Source organism: Arvicanthis niloticus, chromosome 4 (genome assembly GCF_011762505.2).
Source record: "Arvicanthis niloticus isolate mArvNil1 chromosome 4, mArvNil1.pat.X, whole genome shotgun sequence".
NCBI classification, from domain to species: Eukaryota; Metazoa; Chordata; class Mammalia; order Rodentia; family Muridae; genus Arvicanthis; species Arvicanthis niloticus.
Window position 1 is genome coordinate 18,311,052 of NC_047661.1, and position 21,975 is coordinate 18,333,026.

Below are 21,975 nucleotides of genomic sequence, written 5' to 3' on the forward strand. Positions count from 1 at the left end.
ACTTTTGCAAGTGGGTTTTCCCTTTCTATCATGTGTTTCTGAAATTAAACTCAGGTCATTAGGCTTGTATGCCAAGTGCTTTTACCCACTAAGCCATCTCTGGCCCCTCATTTTTGTTACCGCTTTTATTTTATTTTATTGCAGATTTATTTGATTACTGATATTGTTAGTTTTCAAATATCCATCTTATATAGTTCTAATAATTTACAAAATGTCTTTGATCTTCTACATAGTGGATTCTGATTTGAGTTTTACTTCATTTCCCATGTCACCATACCTGGTATGCCAAGAAGTCACAGTTTCAAAGATAAGCTTTGGAATATTTAATATTTGTCCTGATAATGTGTTGCTCACCTGTGTCTTCTGTTAGGACCTGGGATAATTCTTATGACGTTCAGGTCACTTTACCATCTTAGTGTAAAGGGATGGAATTAAAATGGAGGCCGAGAGACTTTACTTGCTCAGGGTCACAGGGGTGGTGGTGTCGTTGTGGACTGCTGGTGACCTCGTTTGTGTGATTCTGCATCTACACCTTTACCTTAGTGATTCCGTCTTTGGTGGCAACCCCCACTCATTTTTGCCCTTTTGCCTGTGTGTTCCTATTTTGATCTGCTGTTCTCTGGGCTCCAGGCCTCCAGGCCTGTCACTTGCCCTGCTTGCCTCTTATGACTCATAGCTTAAAACACTGTATCAACAACTGTCTCCCTAACTGACCCTTGCCCTTAACAACGCTCCAGATGTTATCCAGTTGATACATTGATGCCTCCCTGTACTAATGCTGGAACTCTCCCACCACTGTGGGGTTTGAGATGACATAAGTCCATTTTGCGTTGCTATAATGAGATAGCCTAGCTTTATAAAGAAAGAGGTTTATTTACCTTATAGTTTGGGGTCTGGAAATCCAAAAAGCATTGTACAGGTTCTGGTAAGATCCCACAAAGGACTTGTAGATGGCAGAGTCTGCCCGTGTGGAAGGCACATTATGAAACAGGAAGTAGGAGAGATGGGACTCCACAGTTCTTTCTGAGGACGTACCCTGAGAGTACAATTTGCCTCAGTTTTAACGTTCTTATTCTTGCCCAATACCGTGCAAAGGGACAAGCTTACAATACAAGAGCCTTTGAGAAGAGGAGTGGACAGTGTCTAATACTCGGCCATGCAGGACCAGCATCCTGGCCTCAGTCTTCTATTTGGCCCTTCGATTGCTCTGTGCTCTCCCAATCTTCTGAGTGGCCACTGAGCGCCGGCTGCTTGCCTCAGGTAGTGCTTAGTCACTGTGTTTAGCCTTGGATTCTACATAGTCTGCAGGGACCTGTGACTGTATTAGTATTTCTCACCTTCTGGAGCTGCCTGCCTGTGGTTTTCATCCCTTTTTCCCTCACTCTGACAGAAAGCTACATACAGCTGTCTTTGTCTTCCCAGTTGCCCCTGCTTTGGGGAACTCACTGTGCTTACCTCCTCTTTCCTGTGACTGGGTCTAGCTTCTTTCCTCAGGTCTTCAAACGGAACAGTCCACCCTCTCCTTCCATCCTCTTGTAGTTAGATTGTGATCTTCAACTGAAGCCTCTTAAACACCTTTTCCCCCAGTCATGGCTGTGTCTCCTTTCAGGGCTCACACTGCATCTGACTGAGTAATCCTGCAGATCCCTGGAAGTGTCTGCCTTCAGTGAGAGCTTGGTTGCCACACCTGCTGGATTCATTTTAGGTCTGAGGTTACTTTACGTTCTAGGAGTTTGAAGATTTGAGACTGCCCCTCGGCATTCTTTTTCTGGCACCACCCATTCTTGTCTCTCTTTTCTGGCTCCTTTTAAGCTCAGGCCCTTCCTTTGGTTAGTTGTTAGTTACATGCCTTTCCTAGGATGCAGTATGACCAGCCTGCTCTCTTTCTCTGAACATGCTCATTTTCCCCGTCCTTGTTTGCATGTTCTAACTGGAGGCTTCCGAATAAATCGCTTCCCGGAACTGGATTGGGCCATCCAAATCTGATCTCTGGTTTTCTTCTCAGTGTCTCAGAAGCTCCTCAGGTTCAGCATGCCAGGCTACACACAGCATTCTGTCTGCAAGCCCCACCCTTCCCTGTGAGTTCCCTAGATCCAGACGATTTTTTGGGGGGTATGGGGGTGAGGGTGATTTTCTTGTGGATCTTCCTGGTAACCAGGTCTTGTTACTTGAGCTTCCAACACAGTTCTGAAGTCCATCCAATCTCCACTAACCTGGCTGCCGTCGCTAGAGTGTTCCTGTGGTAGACATGTCCTGTAACTTGCTGATTAATTTTCCTTCCTTTAAACACAGAACTTTATGTTTTGGCTCATGATTGGGACACACAGCCTCTTCAACCCTTTCTTACTGCACCAAATTTGTGTTCTCCACATGGCTGCTTCTCCGTCCTGGAATGTACCGTGGCTTAGTGCTGGGTAGTACGTTCTCCATATGTATGTGATTTTTAAAATCTACTTATGTCCTCATTTCTCTTTTACCTGTTGTATTCTCTGCAGTTAAAAATATATCCATTTACAAGCAGGGAGGTGGTGGTGCAGGCCTTTAATCCCAGTACTAAGGAGGCAGAGGCAGGCAGATTGAGGCCTGAGCTTGAGGCCAGCCTGGTCTACAAAGAGTGTTCCACCAGGACAGCTAGGGCTACATACAGAGAAATCCTGTCTCAAACAAACAAACAAACAAACAAACAAACAAATAGTCCATTCACCTATACATCCTACTTACCACCACCTATCCATCCATCCATTTCTCCCTCTCCCCTCTCTTCTTCCCTTCCTCCCTCCCCCTCCCTCCCTCCCTCTTTCCCTCCATCTATGCATCCATTCATCTGTCCATCCATCCATCCATCCATCCATCCATCCATTCATCCATCCATCTTTTCATCCATCCATCCATCAATCCATCTGTTCATCCATCCTTCCATCCATCCGTCCATCCATCCATCCACTGACCCATCCTAAGTATCTTCTATATTTGAGGACCAGTGTTCTTCTTACATGACCAGTCCTATCTTATCTCCAGATAAACCAACCATTTCCTCCATTAGTTGTTCCATCTCTTGGATTTCTCTTCGTACTTCCCATAACCCACTGTGCTTTCTGCCTGTACTCAGTTACCCTCTGTGTTGGTGAGTTCCTTGGAAGAAGAACCTGTGTTTGTTCAATTTGCTCGAATATGGAACTTGACAAATGGGCACGGTGCTATTTGCTCGGGAGGAGTTTCAGTGCTTGAGCCCTGCCATAGGAGCAGGCCTTTAGATGTTAGTCCTATTCTTTTTCCCACGTAGGGCGTATTCTAATCCGAGTCTGTGGTTTGAACCAACCATCAGGGAACTAACACACACTCCAGCCAGCCTCCACACAGATCCGCTTTTTCATTTCCTTCTTCCATCTGCAGAAATAGAGATGGAACAAGACCACAGAAGTCTGAAGTCTACAGTGTTTGTTGAGACAAGCGGCCTGTGGATTTTGAAGAGAATCTTTGGTATAGGTCTTCCTTTTACTCCTTCCCCCACACAATGCTCACTTTTTTGAGAGAAGTGAGTGGTGGGGAGGGGACAGAGGTTCTGAAATCATGGAAGGGAGGGATTCTAAGGAGATACCTAGTTGGCGTTAGAGTTTGGAGAGATATGACTTTGAGCTAAGTGTTCTGTAACTTTAAGATTTCTATGAGGACAACTGTAAACCCATAGTAGAAGCTATTGAATCAGTGTAAGAATAACTAAGAGGAGTTGGCTTTCAGTATCAAATAATAAAATGTGGGAAAGTAGACTTAGGACCCACAGGACAAGCATATGAGAAAGAAATGCACAGTGTGTCCTTGACTCGTGTAGCTGTGTGAAAAGGTCCTGGGGTGGACCCTGCTTACAATAAACCTGTGTTCTTCTCTAGTAGCCAAGAAGATATGTGTATGAAAAAATGAAAAAAAAAAAAAACTATTGTAATCATATTCAACTGCTACTGTACAACCATTTGATGGTTACTGCTGAGGACTCTCACCAATGGGGAACATACGACATTTGCCATGGCAGCAAGCTCTCTGTTAGTTCTCCAAAAACATTTAGATGGGTCTATTTATCTTTTCAGATGATCAGAATATCAGTGACTATATATCAACAGTCAATAAGTCCCTGAACAGTTACTGTTGAGCATACCCAGGGACAAGGACTGAGAATCCCTGTGTAGAAAAGGGAGAAGGTAGCTCAGCACAATTTTCTTTCCCAAGTCTGCCCCTTATAACGGACTCTAGCTCTCCCAGGAGGGAGCACAGACCACCAAAGTTCAAGAATCAGCTTCATCTCCTTCTCTGGTTTGTACTTCCTTTCCAAGCGGGATTGCTTTAAAAGTCAATAAAAACAAACAAACAAACAAACAAACAAACAAATAACACATAGTGTCTGCAAAGATTGAGGTCCAGTTTCTGCTTCTTCCAACATCTCTAGTCCAGGAGAATATTTCCTCTTGGCCTTTTATTCTGGGGAACATCTGTGCCACACCCTTTGCTATTGGACTGTATTTTATGGGCTGTATTTTAAGGATCTGTTCTTTTTCTTTTCAGAAGGTAAGAGGAGCCTCTGGTGGAGCTTTACCCAAAAGGAGGAATTCCAAAATATTTTTAGGTAAGATAATTATCAATGGTGTGAGTGCTACATTCTGCCTTCCCCTGTCTTCTTATGTCTAGGAATGAGATGAGGCACCCCGGTTTATACACTGTCTCCCTTTTTATTTTCCTAGCCGTGGTTTGAGTGTGAAATTGGACCCAGGGCTTTGAAGCAATTAAGGCAGCTAGAGAGGAATTACGGTCCTGTTGGTGGTCTCTTTCTGTGTTTCTCCTGTCTCTGTCTCTGCTTCTGTGTCTTTTTCTGTCTCTAATGTCTCTGTGTCATTCCCACCCCTCCCCCACCCCTGTAGTCCATGGTCGATGTCAGGTGTCTTTCTCAATCAGTCACCCTCCTTATTTTATAGACAGGGTCTCTCACCAAACCTGGAGCTTAGCAAGCAATTCAGTTAGACTGGCTGGCTGGCAAGCTCCGGGAATCCTCCTGCCTCTGCCTTTCTAGCACAGGGGTTACAGGCACGTGCCTGTACCTGGATTTTTATTTATTTATTTATTTTTATTTTAGTGTGGGTTCTGGGGATCAAATGCAAGTCTTCATACCTGGATGGCCAGAGTTGTACAAGCCCCGAGAGCCCTTTTGCTCTCTTTCTTTCTTGTCTCAAAGAGAGAGTCTTTTTTTTTTTTTTCTTTTAAAATTTAAACAAACAATGGGTCTTATTAGACTCAAACTGATGTTTTCAACAATACTTAAGAACATTTTGGCCTCAGGAAACAACCAAGAGCACTGTATCACAGCCACCTGACATATTTACTTAGCCCTCCCAATGTCTTATAGTTCTTCAGCTTAAACTTTTTAAAAGACTTATTCTACGTGCATGAATGTTTTGTTGGCATGTAGGTCTGAGCACCATGTGGAACCCTGCTTCAGTGGAGGTCACAGAGTGTGTCAGAACCCGTGGAGGTTGAGTTGTGGATGGTTGTGATCCACCATGTGGGTGCTGGGAATTGAATCCAGGTCCTGTGCAAGAACAAGTTCTCTTCACCCAAGGCATTCTGCATCCCTCACCAGTGGTTCTTAACCTTTCTCATGCTACAACCCTTTACTACAGTTCCTCACGTTGTGGTGGCTCCCAACCATAAGATTCTGGTTTGCTCCTTTATAACTGGAATTTTTCCTTCTGTTGTGAATCATAATGTAAACAGCTGACATGCAGCATATCTGATATGTGACCCCCAAAAGGGTTGCAACTCACAGGTTGAGGACTATTTCCTTAGACTAAGCAAGTCAGCTCAGTCAATCAACAGGTTCGCCAGGGCAGGAGCGAGGATGAAAAAGAAAACAGACAATTAGACAACATTGTAGAGTCACCCCAGCCAGTTCTGAGGCTGAGGCAGGTTTATTTATTTACTTATTTATTTTGCCAATCTGCTTTTATGCTATTTTAATTACATGCAAGTAATAAGGTCAAGCAGTACAATAAACACAAATAGTCAAGGAACAAGCAAGGCAATAAACAAGGTCCCATGATCACTCCCGTGATCACTGTTTCTAAGGGCTCATCACCGTGACCAAGATATCTGAGCCTACTTCCCTGTCCTAGCCCAAAGTCATATTTGTGCTTGAAGCCTACTTCTTTATTCTAGCCTAAAATCAGATTCCTGCCTGAGCTTACTTCCTTGCGATGGCCCAATGACAGATTCCTGCCTGAAGCCCATTTCCTTGTCCTTGGCCAATATCGGATTCCTGCCAAGTGGCCCCAAAAGCTCTTCACATTAGACTATTTTTAATAAGTGATACTTTGAAGGGCACTCCTCATTTATTTTGTAGAAAGCATTTTATTTGGTGTTTTTCATGAGGATCTGAAGTCGTGTGTTTTAGCAAGACTAGTACAGAGGCGGTGAGTCCTGCTCAGTTGCTGGTGTTGAGACGTGTGTGATATGCTGATATGACCTCATGCTGGTGATGTTGAACTTGATCACTTGCTAAAGTGGTGTCTACTGAGGAGATGGCTCAGACAGCAGCCTGATCCACAAACAGGGGCACCTGAACTCAGATCCTGAGCACCCATGCTAAAAGCTGGGCATGGTAATGCATGTTTGTAATTCCACAGCTCAAGGCAGAGATAGGTGATACCTGGGGATCACTGGCAGCCAGCCTAGACTACTTGGGAAGTTCGTGGCCAGCGAGAGATCCTGCCTCAAAAATAAGGTGGAGAGTAGTTGAAGAAACTACCTGACATTAATCTTATACACACACACACACACACACACACACACACACACACACACACACACTCACTCACAGTTTTCACCCCCACACATGTACATACAGCTACAAACTAAAATGTTCAATCAGGAACGTCCCAAAGGTATTACCTGGATTAGCCTGCTAATTTTAGCACCAATCAGTAGATCTTGCCTGCGACAATGATTGCTACTGTTGTTTGATTTTCCTCATTAAGAAGAGCTAGTCTTGCTTACGCAAATGACTACTGGTTTCTAAATCACAAAAGTATCCCAGCTTCAGATTTTGTGCTAAGCTTCTGCTATGGTTTTTCTCAGCAATAAAAAAAATTGATATTATCTGACAGAGTGTATGTATGTCTCTGAGTGGTTACAATTATTATTTGAAAGACATTTCAATTCTGTTCGCATGGTATGACTTCATTTTAATAAAAACAACTGTACACATTATTGTCTACATGTGCCTAAGTGTATACATGCATGCATGTCTATATTTGTGTAGATACATGTATGCATATGTACATATGTGGATGCAGGCACATTTGTGCGTGTCCTGCACAGCACACACATGTACATATTTGTAATACTGGCAGCGTCTAGGAGATTACTAACAGTACCTCTTTTCTTAGACTAAGTTGTTTCTGATTCTCGTTCTCTTTTGGCTTATCCATGTTAAAACATTTTGTTTGTTTGAGCTGTGGTCTTTCTATATTGCCCAGGCTGGTCTGGAATTCCTTGGTCTAAGTGAGCTTCCTTTTTCAGCCTCTTGAGTAGCTGGGACTACTGTGTGCATCACCACACCCAGCTGGCTTTTCTCTGTCAGATGTGTTATTGTAACAAAAAGAGACTGAGGGGTTGGTACTGTGGCCTGCCATCTGGCATGAGAGCTGGAGTTGGGCTCCTCAGCAACTATAGCCACATATATGTCAGGTGTGGTGGCACATGTATAACTTCATCACTGGAGACAGGGAACACATTGTCCAGCCAGTTGGACTAATGAGATCCACGTTTAGTAAGAAACCCTGCCTCAAAAAAAAAAAAAAAAAAAAAAAAAAAAAAAAAAAAAAAAATTGAGAGTAATCAAGAAAGACACTTGATGTCAACTTCTAGCCTTCAACTTGCACGTGCAAACATGTATGTGCACATGTGCACACACAGACAAACATACACAAAGACAGATGAATTGTTTGAGAAGTGAAGCCATTGAAACAGCCATAGAGCTAGGTTTGCTTCTTGGCTTGGTCCTTAGTACTGTGTGCTGTCCAGACTGTGTCTTCTCTCCTGCTCCCAGCTTGTAACTCCCTTGAGGAGCCTCGCCTGGAGAAGCTTTTCTTCCCTGGCAACCTTTCTCATTGCACAGCTAACCCTGAATCTCAAGCCTCACCAACCACTGGACAAACAGCCAAGCTACGTAAAATAGCCTAAAGTGAGCTCCGAGGCGGAAAGGGTCAAGCCATTACAGGTCGGTGTCCCAGCACCTGCCACTGTCATCTAGAATGTGACCTTTTGCCAGTCAGATGACATCAGTGAGGTCTTTGTAGGGGTAGTAACCATTAAGTGATTTGACCTTGTTGTTACTGTTGTTTCAGGTTTTGCACACAGGATCTCATGTAGCCTAGGGTGCCCCCAAACTCACTAGAGTGGAGGTTGACCGGGAACTTGTAATTCTACTGCCTCCATCCCCCAAGTGTTAGGATTACTGGCGTATGCCACTATGATCAGCTTTTTAAATAATAACAACTAATGACAATCATTATCATCACCATCATCCACATTTTCTTTGGCTGCATGAAGGAGTTAGCTAACCTCTTTGCTTTCAACTTTGGTGTTGAAAGACTTTTGAGCTTTTATTTTTCTAGCAGTTATTTCGATTGCAAAGGTTATTGTCAAGCAATGGTTTGAAAAATGAACGGGAAGGCAGCCTCCGAGTCCTTGTTGCTGCCCACCACTGTGTTTCAGTGAAGCCTTTGAGACAAGTTTCGATCTGTGCTTCCTCAGCGGTCTAGAGCTCTGAAACTCACAGGACCGCTGTGTGGTCCCATTCTAGTGCAGACCCAGTGCAAGCATCCTCGGCTGCTGTGAGTGTGTGCTTGTGATGATTGTGGCATGCCCAGCAAATGGCAGGTTGTAGCTCTTTCCTCTGTCTTTTTGCTTCTGCAGTTTTCCCCAAGGTTTGGTAAATATGGTTTAAGTGCTTTGCATAGGGCTGAGCCATACTCAGTCACTTATTTTCACTACTCTGTGATGCCACGAGTCTCTGCATCACCAGCATTCACTGGAAAGAGAAGCTTCCTCGACTAAGGCTGAGAGTAGCATTTGTCTATTGGCATAAACATAAATATTTAGTAGGCAGCTTGATTCTGTGTCAGGTTAGCTAAACCATAATATTCAGTTCCCCTGTGTGACCTATGATCTCCCAACCAAACATATATATTACATACATACATACACACACACACACATACATATATATTTAAACAAAGTTTATAGGGGCTAGGTTTGGATTCCCTCCTGTGGAGTAGACTTCTAATCTAGTCAGGTATGATTGGTTACCTATTTAATAGTGTCTTAGTCAGGGTTTCTATTCCTGCACGAACATCATGACCAAGAAGCAAGCTGGGGAGGAAAGGGTTTATTCAGCTTACACTTCCTCATTGCTGTTCATCACCAAAGGAAGTCAGGACTGGAACTCAAGCCAATCAGGAAACAGGAGCTGATGCAGAGCCCATAGAGGGATGTTTCTTACTGGCTTGCTTCTCCTGGCTTGCTCAGCTTGTTTTCTTATAGAACCGAGGACTACCAGCCTGGGGATGGTGTCACCCACAATGGGTCCTGCAACTCTTGATCACTAACTGAGAAAATGCCTTACAGCTGGATCTCATGGAGGCATTTCCTCAAGGGAGGCGCCTTTCTCTGTGATAACTCCAGCTTGTGTCAAGTTGATACACAAAACCAGCCAGTATAAGCAGTAGTACCCCTTTTGATGTTTTTGCTTGTTGGGCACAGGATAGTATTGGTGTCCTGACGCCTCTTTGACAGCATATATTACAAAGAACATGTCTGCCAAAGAGGCTTCAGGACACTAGTACATGGAGCCAGGAATGCCAGAGGCAGATAAGTCTTGTTCCTTTTCTCTGAGCTATACTGAAGCATGTGGAATCCCATCATCTCCACACTCAGATGACTTGCAGAAGAGCCCTGCATAACATGGTCTTTCTGAAACTCATTTCAGCCTTGCTTCAGAGCTGGACCAGCTCTGGTGTGTGTGTGTGTGTGTGTGTGTGTGTGTGTGTGTGTAGGCTCCTTGTGTTATTTGTTAGGAATTTAGAGAAGAAAATGAGGAGGATGGCAATGATGGCAGTCACCTACGGAGGCTCTAGACTCTAGAGCATCCTGGATCCAACTCCAGGTTCCTGCAGACCTCATTCTCTCAAATCTCCCCACCTGTCCAGTAGGTGACTCATTCAGAGCTGTACTCTTAGCAAAGGCCGGAGCAGGCTTTTTTTTTTTCTTCACTTTATTTATTCAGGCCAGGTAATATTTGAGAAAGCACTAGGTGAATATGTTTTCTATAGAGAAGAAATAGGTCATATCTGGTGCGTACAGGGTCCATTCACAAAAGGGTGAGATTCATGCCCTGTCCCTTACAACTTCTATGTGCATAATATGTTAATAATAGAGGGATGGGGAGAGGGAGCAACTCATTTGAAACTTCCGTTTCCTCAGTTTCCTCCCTTCCTTTCCAGTTTTTGTGCATGGGACTAAAACAAAGCTGCCTTTGCCTTGAGGGTCCCTTGGTATTTATTTTCATTGTTATGCAGTAAATGTTTCTACACTTCTGTTGTGGTGCTGAACTGACTGATCACCTTCCTCACTGAACATTTAATTCTAACTTTTGTTATAGATGGTGGAGCCTCAGTTTTTTATATGACACATCTACATTGAATTATTCCCTTTTTTGTTTGAATTATTCCCTTTCAGTAAGTTTCTTGAGTTGCTTCTTAAACTACTTGACTCTTCCTTGAAACCACCCTTTACAGTACTGGGGGTCTTGAAACCACCCTTTACAGTACTGGGGTCTTTATTTGGATGTTTTTGATTCTTAGGATTTTTAAAGAGTCTTTTATTATGTTTGGCTTATACTTTCGCTGTTTTTTTTTTTTTGTTTGTTTTGTTTTTAAACTTAAAATGATCCTGCTTTTGAGAGTGAAAAGCTGAGTTGCACATGGAAGTAGACCAGCATTTTGTTAAAGGTGATAATAGAACTTAGATTATTGGTTCTCAAGTACCTGTTGTAGTCCGTGTAGCCCAGGAACTTTCCATAGAGTCTATGTGTCTGTGTGGCTTTGTATGTGACTGCAGCATCACATGACTGTCTTTGTCACCATAGTCCCAAACATACAAACACACAAACATGACCTGGGACACTGGCACCCCTTGCGAGGGCAAGGCTGCACCATCCATGGAAATATTATGACCAGTCTTTTCCTTGAGCTATGAGCTAACGTTCAGCAGAGAGGAGCCGAGCACAGAAGGTGCCTGGCAGGGCGGGCTGCAGAGACCTGTTTTATTAATGGAGAATTCTCTAGGTCCTAGGACAACAGGACTGCTCAAACGATGTGTTTCTTCTGGCTTACAAGATTCCAACCACTGTTAGAGATGAGGAGAGCAGAGAGAAGGAAGGCATAGTGAGAGAGAAGGCTGGGTTTCTAGATAGCTGCTTCTGTTTATTGGAGACCTACCTTGTGTTTGCTCTCTTCTCTACCAGGTCTTATGTCTTTCCTGTGTCAGGGGAGTGCTATCTTCTCCATGCTGGACACAAGGGCAGTACATGGGGTAGAGTTTGTGACTTGATTAAAGTTGTGTTAAATGTGTGAGCAAGCACTGAAGCCAGCCTTACCCACTCTGAAACTCATGTGCTTTTGGGTAGGAGAAGTCGCTGTTAGTAAAGTGCTTGCTGTGGAAATATGGGGACCTGAATGCCTCGGCAGACCTCAGGAAATTGGTGTGGTGATGCACGATTGTAATCCCAGCACCAAGAAGGCCAAGACAGGCAGATTTCTAGGGCTCAGTCAGCTCACTGAATCACTCAGCTCCCTGCCAGTGAGAGACCCTCTCTCAAAATACAAGACAAGGACTCCTGAGGAATGATACCTAGATTTGACCTTTGGCCACACACACAGACACACAGACACAGACACAGACACAGACACAGACACACACACACACACACACACACACACACACACACACACACACACACACATGCGCGCACGCATGCATACACCCTTGTTTCCTTTGATCTGGTGAGATTATGGCCCTAAGCTCATAATGCAAACATCTGTTTCTTCAAAGTGTATGAATTCCTGTCTACCCTGTGAAACTTCATGATGTGACCCAGTCATTTATAAACAAATCTGCACCTCTCAGGAAAGACGGCAGGGCCCGTTTCTCCCAGTGTGGGGTAGGAGGATGGCCAATCCTGTCAGGGTTGGATCTTGTCTCTGGTGTTTTAACTCTGTGGGTTCCCTGTGAGGGCTGCCTCGGCAATGGGCCACCTTTTCCTTACTTCTTTTCTTTGTTTTTATTCTCTCCTCAGATCTAGATCTGGATGACGATTTAAATAGTGACGATTACGAATATGAAGACGAAGCCAAACTTGTTATATTCCCAGACCACTATGAAATAGCCCTTCCTAACATTGAGGAGTTACCAGCCCTGGTCAGTGAGTGTGCATGTGGCTGCATGTTGTGTGTGTGTATGCGCGTGTGCGTGCGCATGCATGTGTGCTTGCATGTGTGTGTGTGTGTGTGTGTGTGTGTGTGTGTTGGTGGGGAAGGCCGGTCCAGAGGAAGAAGAGGATACAATGGGTGTGGTGGCACCTGCTTGTGATTTCAGCACTAAGGATGCTTAGGTAGGAGAATCATGAGATTGAGGCTAGCCTGGGCTAAATAGTGAGTTCAGGGCTACCCAAAGCCCTGTAGAGAGACTTGTCTCAAAAGCCAACCAAACCAAGCCAACAAAATAAGTAAATAAAAACAAAGTGTGAACAGGAGTATCTGTCTCCTCTGTGATCTCTCAGAGTGGCCTTTCCTGATTGCTGCCCACTCCAGCTCTGCCACCTCTCTTTGGCTTTCATTGCCCATGAGTCCGTGCTTCTCTGGCTTGGCCAATCTGTTGCTGGGATTGTCAAAGCCTGCACCTCACAGGTGCTGGAACAGCTAGGAAGAAATGTGTTTTGGTTGGAGGGATGACAATGTGTTTGTCAGATTTTCATGCTGTTCTCCTGTGTAAGATTCTGTCTGAGAAACTGGAAGAGTTTGCCTGCTGGGACAGCAGCGGTGCAGTTATAAAAAGAAGCAGCTGCTTGTACCTCCCCTTGGCTTTGCTGAAAACCAAGATGGCTTTCTTGTATCTACATTAGTGAGCTTCCCCACTCCCACTCCCTTTCCTGTGTTCTTCTTGAAGTCAGTTTCAAGGACAGGTCTTGATTTTTCTGTGGGAACTGGTGCTGGGTTGGTGGCAGATGGGAAGATGCCTATTGCGATTGATTCTGGGTCCTCTGAGAGGTCCCAGGGTTCCTGTGACCCAAGATGTTTTCCCTTCTTCTCCCTGATTCCTGTGTGGCCTCCAATACTCTATCTGTCTTCTTTTCCATCGTGTGCATGGATGCCTCTGTTTCTTATAGCCTGCTCCAGAAGGCAGTGGGGTCAAAGTGGGTTGAGTTTAGACATGCTAGCTTATTCCTTCCCCATACCACCCTTCAAACTGTATCAGAATCAAAGCCAGGCTAGTGGGTCCCATAACTTTCTGACAGACCCTGACCAGTGAGAACCATCTGCTCAGTTGCTTCTGCCGAAAGGGAATGTTTGTGCTTAGAGTTTCCATGTTCAGAGGGACTAGGTTTCTAACGTACCCTGTCTTCTTCAGATTTATCAGTTAGCTAAATTTAAGACCAGGGAAGTAAGAGCGCTGTGCGTCTGTGCACTACAGCCCTCCTACTTACTAAGTTAAGGCATCCTTTTCCAGATGCAGTGCTCAGTGAGGCCTGTGGAAATGAATTGCCGTTGCTTTTCTCAGATTTCTCGAGCTGACTCATGTGGCTGTTACCAGGAATAAAACCAATTAGTGGATAAAATGGTCTAATGCCAGCCAGCCCTTAGCCTGAAATGTACTGATGCTTGCGTCTCCAATGCTGAGAGTTCTTTTATTTTATGTGCATTGGTGTTTTACCTGCATGTATGTGTGAGGGTGTCCAGAGCCCCTGAAACTGGAGTTACAGATGGTTGTGAGCCGTATGAATGCTGGGAATTGAACTGGCGTACTTTGGAAGAGCAGCCAGTGCTGTTAACTGCTGATCCATCTCTCCAGTCCCAATGCTTATTGCTCCAATTCAATATAATTCAATATAATTGCCATGGGAAAAAAAAAAGTAAAGAAGCACACTGTAAATAAATGTCATGAGGATTTTTTATTCATTCACTTTTTTATGTGAGAAAAGTAAATATTAAGAAAAGGCCTCAAACCAGGCACAGTGAGTCATGCTTTTAATCTAGCACTGGGAGGCTGAGGCAGGAGGATTGCTAGGAATTCACTGCTATATAAGAGCCTGGTTCGAACAAGAACCAAAACAGATACCAAACCACACCAAAGCTCAAAGGACAAAGAGCCACCCACATATACTACTGTTATACCATCCCTTTATTCAGAGTATAAAAAATGAAGAAGTGCCCTGGAAACCCAAAGCTAGCACGATACAGCATAATTTTTAATAACAGTATTTGAGACTACTTTAAAGTGAAAACTTGAATAAAAATTCTTTTTAAGGAATGGTTTAAAAACTGGAAAACAAACGAACTCTGAAGGTAGGCTGAGCAGGTTGAAAGGAAACCTGACTTTCTGTCTCTGGTGCTCGATACAGGTGGTAGCTACACAAAGGACTCTAGTTAGCTCGCTTTCTTTTTATGCGTCTGCTATGTTTTCAGCGTTTGAGGATTCTCTTCTGAACTTTTAAATAAAAAGAAAATGCTTGGTCTGAACAAACCCTTCAACAGATAGTTTTTCCTTCACATCTTGGGTGTGGCAGCACAGAACACTCACATTTGCATCGCCCAGAGAGGCTGACCACCTTTGAATGGAGGGGCTCACCCCGAGGGGCTCCCAGACCCTGGAATCTGAACCTGGGCCTTTACCAGAGGCGCTCCAGAAGTTGTGTGCTTGGACCTGCCCAACAGCTCTGAGTGGAACAGGCTGCTTGGTGCTTGCTGATTGCCAAGCACCAAGACCCCTAGCATGCCTGACTCCAGGCCAACTACGGCATCTCTGGATGTGTTGAGAAGAATCACTACTGTTGGGAATTTGCAACATTCAGCTACCACAGATGTCAAAACACCAGGAGCACAGAGGCGACTGTACATAAAGCAGCAAGGAAGGAACAGGATTTGATTATGTGGCCTTAAAAAAAAATTTTGTAATTATATTTATGTACAGAAAACTCAAGTGTACATTTTTAACCCAGTTTAGTGGCGAGTTCTTCAGCTTTTGCCTTTTCCAGCTTGGCAATGCAAGCCACAGATTTAGGACCCAGGACGTTGCCTCCCCAGTGGCAGCGGATCTCGTCATATCTGTCATTATAATTGGTCCTAATCGCTTCCACCAGCTTAGCTAGAGCACCCTTGTCTTCCGAGTTAACCTGTGTGAAGGCAACAGTGGTGCATGTCTTCCTGTGGACCAGGAAGCCCCAGCCTGGCCTTTCTCTTGATGATGCAGTAGGGCACCCCCTTCTTTCGACACAGGGCAGGCAGGAAACCCACCAGCTCAATGGGGTCTATATCATGGGCAATCACCACCAGTGCAGCTGAGCCTTCTTGTTCTCCACCAAGGTGGTGACTGTATTGACTCCTGCTTGGAGGACAGGTGGTCTCTTAGTTGGGACGTCCCCTTTGCCAGCAGCTTTCTTCTCAGCACGGGCCAGTAGCCTTTGCTTCTTCTGCTTTGTCTCTGGCCTGTATTTGTGGGCAAGCTTAAGCAGCTGGGTAGCTGTTTGCTTGTTTAGGGCCTGGGTGAACTGGTTAATGGCAGGAGGTACTTTGAGCCGCTTATAGAGGATGGCTTTTTGCCACTGCAGCCTGATGTAGCAGGGACATTTGATGAAGCGTATTATATCTCTTTTGGGCTGGATGTCGTGCCCAATGCCGAAGTTCTTGGGCCTTTTCTCAAACAAAGTATTGACCACCTTTTTGGCCTCCTGTTTCTTGATGACGGTGGGAGGAGGGAGGACCTTCTTCCCCTTGGTCTTCTTTCCTTTGGGCATCTTGCTCGGCTGGAGGAGAGAGAAAGAAGAGGGAATTGTGGGTGATAAGTAATCGGCTGCCGACTTAAGCCTTCTTAAGGGTAATTAAGGTTAAGTAATTTAATTTTAATAATGATTGCATTTATCAGGTCTCTAGCAAAATGTCTTGATATTTCCTTTCTTTTTAAACTTATTTGATATATAAAAACATGGATGCAGGACTGGGGGTATAGTTCGGTGGCACAGTGATGGTTTTGTGAAGTGGCCTTTGTTTTGTTCTGCTCTGAGACAGGGTGCTGCTATACTAGGCTAGGCTGCCTTCCATCACACAACCCTCCTGACTCCTGAGTGTGCTGGGATTCATGTCTGTCTTTTCAGACACTTAACATCTTTATGGTGAAAACCTTCAGAATCCTTTGTTATGTGTGAAAACTGTACTATGTGTAAGTATCCAGAATTCCCTTACGTAACCGATACCCAGTTCATTGTACTCACTAATCAGTCTTTATCTTTTGGGCTTGCTCCTCTTCTCAGCTCCAAGTAACTACTTGAGGAAGCTGATGCTGAGCTTCCCGGGACTCACTTTGTAATGTTGCACACGTGGGTGACAGCATGTGGTGCCCATTATTTTTGTACCTGGCTGATGTCACTGACATGATGATTGTCAGTTGTATCCATGCTATTGGAAGTGACTGGATTTTGTTACTTTTCATGGATATCCAGCATTCCGTTGTTCATAAGCGTCATGTTTTCTTTCTCTGGTCGTCAATAGATAGGCCCCCCTTTTGTTTGTTTGTTTGTTTGTTTCTAATTTTTTCTTACCTGTTATGAATTAGTGCTGGAACAGAGATGCTGAATTTCTTAAAATTTAACAATCAACTCATCATCACTCAGAGGCCAGTTTGAACCAGTTCCAGGGCAGCATTGGCTCTGAGGCCTGTGAGTATTAAGGTAGAGTCCAGGTTTCCTCACTTTGGTCCTTGTACTTAGAGCATCATCACTAGCCTCACGGCAGCTACGAGCCTGAAAAGTGCATTGCCAGTGTTTTATGGTGGCCCAGAGGCCCGACGAAATTTTGTTGGATGTCTCCAGAGAAGATGCTAAGAGAAAGAAGATTGTAAGTCAGAGCTCCTGACAGTGCTGTGTGGCACATGGAGAAAGTGCAGAGGAGAAGCATGATCCAGGTAGCTGGGACACGTGCTGTGGCAGCTGCTGGAAGGCTGGGCTGAGGACACTGGTTGCTGGGGTGAAATGCTGAGGCTTCGGGGTCCAAGCACAGAATTGGCTGGGTAGTGGAAGATGCATTGTGATGATTGGCAGGACAGGTCACTGTAGGTTATATACAGGACAGGATGAATAAGGGTAGCCATTTTGAGAGATCTAATATCCACACATGCCTGTGCTGATGGGACTAAGCTTCCCGAGGTCTGAAAGAAATGTGATTGGCTTTTTTGGTTTTTTTCACTTAGTGTACATTTTCCAGATTTATCCACATTTCATCATATATTGGCATCCCGTTTCTTTTTATTGCCAAATAAAATCCCATTGTACGAACATACTACATTTGGTTTTTTGTTCTATGTATCATTGATAGGCATTTGCTCTGCTTTTGTTCTGTAGCTGAAATGCTATTACAAAAAATCTCTCAGTTTATCCTCCCGCCGGCAAATGTTTTGATGTTTCTTGGATGTATTCCAGATCGACTGGGTCCTGGGCCTCCTGCTTAAGCATTTGAGGAATTACTGGACCATTTTTAAAGTGGCTGCATTGCTACTATCTAGCAGACTTTGGGTTTTGCAGGTGGCTAGAGAAAAGCTCACAGCTCTAGGCTAGGTTGTCAAGAGAAAGCAGGGCATCTTGTCTTCCTGTTCTGCTGAGCCATGGACGCCAAGCAGGACACCACATATATGTTTGGGAATGGACTCGTCTAGCACAGGGACACCCAGACAGGTCCTCTGCCAGTGTCCTAACTGCATTAGACTCAGAAGTGGAGCTGTGTTGTGTACAGTCTTCTCACGTATCCTTGGCCTCGTACCATTTGAGTTGAGGATGTTGGATATATTGGTACATCAGGAGGACCCTTCTAACCCCGCTTGCCAAGTGGGAGGGATTGTTTGTGTGAACTCAAAGCTTGAGCTGATGGGTGAATGTGCTCCCTTGTTCTCCAGTCACCATCAGTACCCCAAGGTCGGGGTCAAATCTAGCCAGACCGAGGGGAACAGACCTCACTGTGGGGTAGTTGAGATCCGTTTATTAAAATAAGCTTTTGAGTTCACTTCTAGATGCTGAGTTCTCAGTGTTGGCTTTGTCTCCCAGGTAACAATTGCTTGTGATGCAGTGCTCAGTTCAAAGTCCCCGTACAGGAAGCAGGATCCAGATGCGTGGGAAAATGAGCTGCCAGTGTCGAAGTATGCCAACAACCTCGTCCAACTGGAGAACGGGGTCAGGATTCCTCCCAGGTGAGAGTCTGCTGGCAAGATGGAAGTTTAGTCTCCAAACTAGTCAAAGCAATATCTGATTTTTTTTCTCTGAACTAGCAATTTTATATTTTCTTACCTGATGCATTTTATTACAAATCCACTAAGAACTGGACATTTTTTTTATTAGAAATAATTCAGATTTTGAAAGACAAAATCCCTCATGTTTTCTCTCCTATGTGGACTTTAGAGTTAAATTTATGTATGTGTGTGCACACATACACGTATGCACATGTGTATTTGTGTATGTACAGATCATGGGGCTTGAAAGGGGATTGTGACTGGCGGAAGAGATCTCTAGAGACAGAGTGAAACAGAGGTGATAGAGTAATAATGATATGAAAACAGAAGGAGAGGAAGAAGCATAAGGAAGGGCCATGGGGGAAGACTTTTCAGAACAAACTATACTAATTCACATGCATGGAATGTCGTAAAGGGACCCACCATTTTATATGCTAACTTTAAAAATGATTTTACAAAAGAAAGAAAACATACACATAAATAAAAATCAAAGAGATGAAAGCTTCTCTCTGAACATTTTTGGACCTTTGCAGCAGGTTCTGAGTGCTCTCAGCCCTCCGCCTAAGCCCAGGTACTGCCCTGCAGCAAAACTGGTATTTACACACATGTGTGTCTCAGGGACTTTCCACCTGCCACGCCTGCTAAGCAGTGCATGGATGGGCAGACATGCCTGGTGAAGTCATTGCCCTTCTGGAACCTCACACTGGCAGCAGAGCAAGTGGATCAAAACCCAGGCCTTCTGCCCCCTTGGGGGACACTTATCCCCTGGAGTTTCTCATTGGGCCTGAGTGCCAGGTGTCCATGGTGGCTTCTTGTTGACATATCTTGCACTGGATTTCTCCTTTCTTATTTGTCTTTTCCATTCTGCTGGGCTCATCCCCCATAATCTAGATCTGAGTTCAGTCTGGGGGGCCTGACTTGAGACAATGTTGGGCTGTCTTCAGGAGGCCAGAATGCTCTCAGGGATTCAGTAGCATCTCTGAAGGCAGGTCTCAGAGAAAGAGCAAGTGGCCCTTAAAGATATGTCCAGTTTCATTGACGTGTGACTACTCTACTTTCTGTCTTAAGACAGTAGTTTTGGGTAGGGCAGATCACTGCTAGGCCTCATTTTCTTCTTCCATAGAAGAAGCATGGTTACACTGACACTGAGCAGAATTTGTTGAATCAGACGAGGGTGCTTTCTGCGAGTCACTTGACACATAACTGGCATTTAGTGTGCAGTTTGGTTCACTTAGTTTCTATTTGTAGTGTGGTAGGATATGTCAGTCACTTTATAACAAACCCATGAGATAGATCAGTATCATAAGGGGGAGTTAGTCTTGGCTCATGGTTTTAGAGGCATTAGTCACAGTTAGTTGGCCCCATTGCTTTTAGGCAGTGGTGATTCAGGCGGGGTACCTGTGGTGGTACAGGCTCATGGTGGGTGAAAAGAGAGAAGAGGCAGGTCCTGAGTTCTAATGTTTTCTTTTAAAGTATTTTCCAGTTGGAGCTGGAATGGTGGCTCAGTGGGTAAAAGTACTTGCTGCTCTTGCAGAGGACCTGGGTTTGGTTCCGAGCACCCACATGGCAGCTTAAAACTGTCTTTCACTCCAGTTCTAGGGGGACCCCCAATGGCACCAGGCACACACACAGCGTACTTTCATACATGCAGGCAAAACACTGTACTCATAAAAGTAAGTAAATATTAAAAATAAAAAATATATTCAGTGAACACAGAACTTTCTCTTCAGCTATACCTCTTTTAAAAATTATTAAAATGTATTTATTTTACATAATAATGGTTTCATATTTGATTGTTGTTTTAGTTAGTTTCAACTTCTATGATAAAATACCATGACCAAAGGCGACTTATGGAGGGAAGGGTTTATTTCATCTTATACTTCCAGGTAACATCTGTTACTCAGGGAAATCAGGGTAGGAATTCAAGCAGCGCAGAGACTTGGAGGCAGGAAGTGAAGCAGAGACCATGGAGAAATGCTGCTCACTGTCTTGTTCCTCATGTCTTGCTCAGCCTGTTTTCTTATGCACCCAGGACCACCTACACAAGTGTTGTACCACCCACAGTGGTACCTCCCATATCAACTGTCAATCAAGAAAATGCAGTATATGTTTAACCACAGGCCAATGGTTTTTTTTGGGGGGGGGGGGAGTGTCTTTTTTTAATTTTCTTTCTTTGTTTTTTTTTGTTGGATATTTTATTTATTTACATTTCAGATGTCATCCCCTTTCTCCATTTCCCCTCCCTAGAACCCCCTATCCCATCCCCCCTCCTTCTTTTTGATTTTGTACCATTTTAATTATATGCATGTATTAAGGTCAGTTATAGGTTGAGGGTCTAATAATACAAGAGATGCAAATAATCAAGGAACAAGCAAGACAATAAACACAAATAGTCAAAGAACAAGCAAGGTATTAAACCCAATTATGTGGACACTCCCATGATCACTGTTTCTAAGGGCTTATCAGGATGACCAAAATATCTGAGCCTACTTCCCTGTCCTAGCCCAAAATCATTTTCATGTCTAAAGCCTACTTCCTTGTTCTAGCCTAAGATTTAGATTCCTAACTGAAATTACTTCTTTGTTCTAGCCTAAGATTTAGATTCCTAACTGAAATTACTTCTTTGTTCTAGCCTAAGATTTAGATTCCTAACTGAAATTACTTCTGTGTTTTAGCCTAATGTCTGATTCCTGTCTGAAGCCTACTTCCTTGTCCTTAGCCAATGTCATATTCCTGACAAGAAGCCTATTTTCTTGTTCTTGGCCCATGTCAGAATCTTGCCAAGCAGCCCCAAAGGCTCTCTGCCTCTCCCCCTTTTTTATTTCATTAACAAGACTGAGCCTGTGTTAGGTCATGACAAGAATGCCTTCCTTACCCGTCATGGAATATGCATTATCCAAAGCAATGTACTTCTGTCTTAGGTTGGGAAGGCTCCCTACACACCAGTCTTATGGAGGCATTTTCTCAATTGTGTTTCCCTCGTCCAAAACAAAACTAACTTGTGTCAATTGACATAAAAACTAGCCAGCACTATTATGATGTTTTCATACACATACGTAATCGTTTGCTCACATTCACTCCTGTTACCCCTTGCATCCCCTGTCACTCCTGCAGATCTTCCTCTTCTTTCAAACCAGTCCCTTTAATGCTTTTCTCTTTTGGAACATCATGAGTTTAGTTAGGGCTGCTTAGAGAAGCACAGGTGACAGATTATTTATAGAAGCAATGACATCTTATCAATGACTGTGTCATTGAAGAAAATGTTTTCCCTCCCTAGGCCTATTAATTGCCTATAAGTTCTCAGAGATGGGCAGGCCTCATGAATACCTTCCTACTCCATGATGGGGTGGGTCCAATCCTGTAGTCACAGCCACTATGAATTCAGGA

General features: G+C 44.0%; 1 protein-coding gene across 1 annotated transcript in view; it reads left to right on the forward strand.

Moving 5' to 3' along the window:
* The window catches only part of Usp13 (ubiquitin specific peptidase 13), a 107,827-nt gene that overhangs the window by 24,634 nt on the left and 61,218 nt on the right, over window positions 1–21,975 (forward strand). The window contains exons 3-5 of the mRNA XM_034500171.2: window positions 4,555–4,615; window positions 12,398–12,519; window positions 18,407–18,549. Of these exons, the coding sequence (XP_034356062.1) occupies window positions 4,555–4,615; window positions 12,398–12,519; window positions 18,407–18,549 (326 nt within the window). The remainder of the gene's footprint in view (window positions 1–4,554; window positions 4,616–12,397; window positions 12,520–18,406; window positions 18,550–21,975) is intronic.